At 49.9% G+C, this 7,500-nt stretch overlaps 1 protein-coding gene across 1 annotated transcript in view; it reads left to right on the forward strand.

Annotated features, from left to right (window-relative positions):
• Positions 1-7,500, forward strand: part of LOC307081991 (transcription factor COE3) — a gene marked incomplete at its 5' end in the record, with an annotated part of 105,661 nt that overhangs the window by 21,744 nt on the left and 76,417 nt on the right. Inside the window, 1 exon segment of the mRNA XM_079745390.1 lies at positions 3,059-3,127. Within this exon segment, the coding sequence (XP_079601516.1) occupies positions 3,059-3,127 (69 nt within the window).

Here is a 7,500-nt window from a genome sequence, read left to right on the forward strand (position 1 = left end):
TGAAACCAAACATGGAACCTTCTAGAACCTCCGCTCGCCCATGACTCATGGGCGAGCGGAACACACAATGAGAGAGAGAGAAGAGAGAGAGACAGACAGACACAGAGAGCAGGAGAGCGAGAGAAAGGAAGAGAGAGGTAGTGAAAGCGCTGCCATGTTTGCCCAAAGGCACGCGGCCCTGGCCAACTGCTGATGACAAGGCCTGGCCGGAGCGTGCGTGTGTGTGTGGTCGAGTGCCGGGCAATTACAACACTTGCCCTTTGAAAACAAGCCCTGCTTTGACGAACCCTCTTCCACTCACTGTAATCACAACCCTGTGATCTGCTGGGGCGGGGGGAGGGGGTCCACCAGACCCCCTGAGACCCTTTGAACCGTGTCACTGCTGTTTTGGTTTTAGGAGTCAGCCACAATAGCTGCGATGGTGTTCGGCGCTCGACAAGCCCGGGCGAACCAAACTACACCATACCTCTCTCTTACTCTTTCTCTTTCTCTCTGTTTCTCTCTTTCTCTCTCACTCTCTGTTTTTCTCTCCCTTTCTCCCTCTCTTCCTCTTCCTCTTTCTCTCTCTTTCTCCCTCTCTCTCTCTCTCTCTCTCTGTCTCTCTGTCTCTCTCTCTCTCTCTCTGTCTCTCTCTCTCTCTGTGGCTCCAGCTGAAGCCTGCTTGTGGGATCATGGTTGACTTGGCCGGTGAGCGTCTCAGTGCTGCCAGTAATGATACTCGCTGTAGAACTGGCACTGGTGATGGGCCAACCCTGAAGGTACTTTCGGGCCGGTTTGGGCTAAAGAGGAGGTGGTGCTCTGGACAAACAGGCTCTACTGAGAAGAAGGAGGAGGTGGAGGAGGAGGAGGAGGAGAAGGAGGAGGAAGATGAGAACGATGGTCGCTACCCTGTTCAGCTTTACTGCTCCCGGACACTTGAAGGAAACCCTCTGCCGCATGAGACCGAGTGACCATGGCAACCGGGTCTCTTCGTAGTGTTTGTTTTATTATGTTGGTATCGAGAAATCAGAAACACACACAATTGCACACACAGACACACACACCCCCCCCCCCACACACACACAACAGACACAAACACACACACACAGACACACACACAGCGACAGTGTGACACTGGCGCTGGTGTGTTGGGTTGTGTTGTTGTTCTTCTCGGTCATTATCTGTCCGTAGTGTTAGTCTGGTGCAGGCCCAGAGGGAAACGTCATTAAGGCGGTATTGTGGACGCTCAGCCAAGGTTTGTTTTTGTCTTTGGAAAGGGGCCCTGGGTCCCTGGAGGGGCCCCCCTCAGTGCTCCTGGGGTCCAGTTTGTTTATAACACTTCTCTGGCAGTTTGAGGAGACTGCTAGCACAGCCGCGCCACTGGGCTTCCAATGCTAATTGGTCTCCTGGAACGCTCACTAATGGCTGCAAGTAGCTGGGGGAATAAATTATTGTGGCACATCGACGACGGCAACAGTCACACATGCACACACACGCGCACACAACAGCCGAACACATGAACACAACACTTGTGGTTTCTGATTTTACTGTACTTGGGAGATCAAACGGTGCGATAAATGATTCATAAACTATTCTCGTTTGGCATTCTCACGCCGGCGTTGGACGCTTGTTTGTCAAATGGCAATGTGATTCAGGACAGCAGGGGGTGAACACTAGAGCGTAATTGGACGATGCGCTGCGTTGTGAAATATGATTAATTTTTAAGAATTACCGGATGGTATGTCGATGGCTCCTGCAGTGATGTTGCCCCCCCCCCCCCTGAAAAAAAAGAGAAAAGAGAGCATGGATTACATTAAATATGAAGACCAAATCGGATTATGTGTTAAATGATGATGTAATCTAAGTGTTGACTGCCACAGCTTTTTGGTTGTTGTGCAACAAATGATATGTTGATTCTATAGCGAGATTGAAGTGATAATAACGTCTTCCCCCATTATAAGCCGAGGCAGCAGCGCATTCTGAAAGCCAGGAGTGAAAATGAATGGAATGGAAGAAAAACGTATCGTAAATTCGTTTTTGCACTTCTGAACACATTAAATTCAGAAAGAAATCAAAGTGTTAGCAGTTGTCACTTAAAACGTTATTCCTCTAAGACGTTATTCATACATTTATTTTAAGCAATACAGTCTATTGGATAGGAGCAAATGTGTGCTTCTCTTCTGAATCGAGGAGATCAATGAATTTTCTCTTCTATTATTTACCATTGTAAAGAGTCGCACAGACTCCTCTCCCTTCCCCCCTAAGCCTCTCAATACACATGCCACCACACTCCCAACCGGCCTCCAGAACTGGTTGGCTGGCTGGCTAACCGATTGGCTGGGGTCTGGCCCGCTGGCTCCTTGGCTAGCCGCTACACTGGCGCGCTGGCATGCGGATTGGCTGAGTGGACGCTTGTGTTGACTCTTTTGGACTGGTTGGCCTGTGGGCTTGTTGCTTGACTTGCTCTTCTGGCTAGCTCTCTAGTTGGCTAGCTGACTGTCTGGTGGGATGTAGTATATGGTTTGGCTCGGTGGCTAGCTGTTTAGCTGACTAGGCTAGTTGCTAAGCTAGTTGTCCTGTCTGGCTGGCAGAGCTGATGGCATCTCTTGGTGGGTCAGAGCAGAGAGGATACAGCCCCACACAGGGTCTACCTTCTCTGGGCAGCGTCCAACTGTCTGACTGGCGGCAATGACCTTGGCTTGGTCACCGGCCCAGCCACACTGTGTGTGTATGTGTGTGTGTGTGTGTGTGTGTGTTTAAGTGTGAGTGCGTTTGTTTATTTGTGTTTTTCTTTGTGTGTGTGTGTGTGTGTGTGTGTGTGTGTGTGTGTGCTTGTATAGTTATGTATTTGCGTGTTTGTGAGGACATTATAGGTGTGCATGTTTGGGCATGTGTGAACAATTCAACCACAGTCTTTAGAGGGTCCGTGGACCAACGATTGTACTTCAGCAGCTAAAACACTGAACTAGCAGACCCTCTAGGTGTGTGTGGACATTGTGACAACTGTGTGGGTGGACCAGTCGTGTTCCCAGTACTTGCGGGGACAACGTGATCTGACAGGTTTCTGTTCTTCTTTCAGCCGATGCTGTGACAAGAAAAGCTGCGGAAACCGCAACGAGACGCCCTCTGACCCCGTGATCATCGACAGGTAGGATCCTCCGCCTCTTCCTCAGTTTCCCCCTCTCTTCCTCATCCTCCTGGTGTTCTTCACTGCCTCCTGAACTGGGACTAGAGGGCAGTAGAGTATTCACATACACACACACACGCACCCACCCACGCACACACACACACACACACACACACACACACACACACACACACACACACACACACACAGAAAGAACGTTCGCAGTAGAGTGCAGTCACTGGCCATTTACACCGGTTCTGTCGATGGTTTTTGACAGAATTTAACTACATTAGATTTAATTGGATTACACAACCCTGGCGTAAAACACTGCATTTACATATTAAGTGCCTGTCTAACAATGTCAGTGCTGGAGTAGCCTTGCTAAGCAGCCGAGGAGGGAGTCTTCCTGCGTACCCTGAATCCACGCAGGTTTTACGGGTTGTCAGTCCCGCGTCATGTCATCTCAGCCATCTCAGCTCAGTTCACCACACCAGCACGTCCTCCAGGCAGCCAAACAAAGCTCAGGAATGCACCACAGTGCCTTCTGTGGCGGGTCATCCTTGGTTACTAATCCCAGCACCACGCTGTGTCCTTGGGCACCGGTAGCTGTGTCCGGTGGCATGTCTGCCTGTGATTGGTCCTGTCATGTTGGCGGGAGCCAATGACCTCCTCCGAGGTTGCCGGGGTCATTACCCAACTCCACGCTGGCTCGTTAGAGAGGCCTTGGAGAGTGGCCAGGGAGAGAGACTGGCAGCACGCAGACACACACATACACACACACATGTATACATGCATGCAGGCGCACACACACTCGAACACACACTCACACATATGCATTTGCATATAACCATGAATCCACACCCATGCACACCCATATCAAATGCACACACAAGTAAACCTAATGAGACTCCTAAATGCGTCACACTTAAAGCTCGGGTAGGACATTTTAAAAGCCCTTTTTGACATATTTGTCAAAAATATCTTCACCCCGAAACCAATCGATACATCAAATTCTCCGAACAAAAGAAAGACAGAACCTCGGTATGGCCGGCTGTCCAGGCCTGCAAGGCTTCAGAGGGAGACCTGAAGGGAGGGCTGGGTATCTCTCACCTGGGGACCTTCAGTCCGCATAGGCAGCTAGTGCATGTCACACGTAAATAACAACACACACACACACACGCACACACGCACACATGCACACACACGCACACGCACACATGCACACACACACACACACACATACACACACACACAGTATTTATGTTTATATATATATTTATATAACCATAAATATATATAAATGTATATACACATATCTGTGTACACACATCAATCTATCTATCTATCTATCTATCTATAGATAGATAGATAGATAGATAGATAGATAGATAGATAGATAGATACTGCGTTCATCCTACACATGTCCAGCAGCACCCTGTCCCCTCATCGTGCGGTGTGGGGCTGATAGGTGTCCACAGCCCTGCTCTCACCTCTCTCCATGTTCGCCCACACGTGGGATGGAGTCTGCAGATATCACACATACTCCCTGCTGCTATTAGGTCCCAGGCATACTGTCCTCCTCTCTCGATGCCCCTCTCTCGCACTCCGTCTCTCTATCTCACTTATACAGTCTCGCCTGCGCTACCTCTCACTCTCTCTCCTTCTCTCTCTCTCTCTCTCTCTCTCTCTCTCTCTCTCTCTCTCTCTCTCTCTCTCTCTCTCTCTCTCTCTCTCTCTCTCTCTCTCACACACGCTATCTCTCTCCCTCTCTCTGTCTCTCCTTCTCTCTCTCTCTCTCTCTCTCTCTCTCTCTCTCTCTCTCTCTCTCTTCTCACACAAAGCCATCTGTTTGCCCTGGTTAGCCCCAGAGCCTCACCTGCTGCCTGCGCCTCCTCTCACCTGCCTCTGTGTGTGTGTGTTTGTGTGTGTGTGTGTGTGGGTGTGTGCGGGTATGTGTGTGTCCAGAACACACATAGTTTGGAGAGAGTGTAGGACAGTGTCACCAAACAGCATCAAGATGGAGGTAAAATGAACAAGCTTCTGTGGATTTGAGCTCCAGTTGTTGTTAGGATTGTCTGGCGTTTTCCTCCAAGATAGCTATAGTTCTCCTACCCGAGAAACTCCCTGCTGTTTGGTATATATTCACACGCGCACAAGCACATACACAAACACACGCACGAACACATGTACACATACACACACACACGCACGCACGCACACACGCACACACGCACACACACACACACACACACATCACTTTTATAGATACCTGCATCCTTACACATTACATAGTGCATAGCCCGCAGCTCTCCCTATCACACACACGAACACACACACACACACACACACACACACACACACACACACACACACACACACACACACACACACACACACACACACACACACACACACATGCATGCACAGAAGAGGTGTGTGTTGAGTGTGTGTGTGGTGGGGATGACTGTATGATTTAGTGGCAGTCAGGCTGCAGTATCTCTGTGTTTTAGCAGCCTATTAAGATATGGGCCGTTTATCACCATCCGTTCACCCCCCTTTTAGAGCCGGACAAATGGTGTGCTGTGATAGAGTGTGTGTGTGTGTGTGTGTGTGTGTGTCTGTGTGTGTGTGTGTGTGTGTTTGTTTATGTGTCTGTGTGTGTGTGTGCCTGCGTGTGTATGCTTGTGGCCTCTATATGTGTCTTGTTATGTAAATCGAAGCCATCTGTAAGCATTTTAATGCTGTAATTCATGATGCTTTGTCTCCCTGGCCCCCTAGTAACCAGAACCATCACTTTATTATCACCCAACCCATGCAGCTGATGCTGACGGGGTCACATCTGACACACAAAAGCACACACACACATGCATAGTCAGATGCACGCACAAACAGGAAAGCACAGACATCCACACACACTCACACACACACACAAACACATGAAGACACACACACACACACACACACACACAAACATGCAGACACAGGCACACACACACACGCACACACACAGTAAAATTCTAAAAGATACATTCTGGTCATCATAATTCCACGGTGACCACATCTGCTCAAATCGGTTGTCGTGGGGTTGACCTTTCACCTCCTCAATTTAACGCGTCTCTTCCTCGTTAACGATCAAGGTGATGGAGCTCTCCGTAGTCAGATGCCTCCATCACACACACACACACACACACACACACACACACACACACACACACACACACACACACACACACTAATCCAGCCGCCAGCCGGTCATGAGAGACTGCAGTGCTGATGACCGTGGCTGGGCTAGAGGGCCGGAGGGAGGGGGGGGGGGGGGGGGGGGTATATTTGGACCGCCCCTCCACTCAGAGGTCGGGTGTCCGAACCCCAGAAATGGCGGTTGCTCACGTGTGGCGTGGTTAATGGCGGTGTTTCTGCCGAGGCTAGCAGTAAGCAGCCGTGACATATAGTGAGGCCGGCCGCTAACACAGGTGGGGCTGCACGCTAATATTGCAATTAGATGGGCGGCCAAGTTGCCCAAGTGGGGCAATAAATTGCCACAGAGTGTCAGGGCGTACCGGGCGCCCTGGTCTAATTACCCACAAGTCCCCTCTTCATGGCTTTGCCTTCTCCCTCCCCCTGACCATCAGCTTCTGCTTTAATGTGTCAGCCTTACATGGGAGTCATGCCCCCTTCCTCTACTTACACACACACAAGCGCACACACACACACACATACACACACACACCTTCACTAACTTACTCACACACACATTTACGCACCAGCAAGCCGGCATGAAAGCACACACACAACAAACCTACTCACACACACACACACACACAGACACACGCACACACACCTGAACAAACACACTTACGCACACACATTTACATTCACACACACGCAGACAACCCGGAACACACACGTACCCAGAGACACACACACACACACAGACCCACACACACACACACACGCACGCATGCACACGCACACGCACACGCACACACACACATTATCTGTGTATGCCATTTGCAGTGCTGGTGTGTTGTGCTTAAGGTGTAATTGGTGAGAAAGATAGAAACGGTCACTAACACATTTAACAACCTCAATCCACCCCCCTTCCATCCCCACACACGCTCCACACACACACACGCATTAACACACACCCTTTATGTCTCCAGCTCCTTCCAACCACATAGACATTTCTGTCAAACTGTTAGCCCTAATGATCTCGACAGATGTGAGTGGCACTTAGCGCTGTCAATCACCCGTCTGACCAATAGGAGGTCATGGCCACTAGGAGGAGGTCCGTCTCCTGGTTACGACCCCAGCCTTGCATTCCATTAAGGGACAAACACTCGACTGTCAACCACCAACTGTCTCGGTTAGAGATCTGATCCTTTCCTTTCATG

Source organism: Pollachius pollachius (assembly GCF_949987615.1).
Source record: "Pollachius pollachius genome assembly, chromosome: 10".
Taxonomy (NCBI): Eukaryota; Metazoa; Chordata; class Actinopteri; order Gadiformes; family Gadidae; genus Pollachius; species Pollachius pollachius.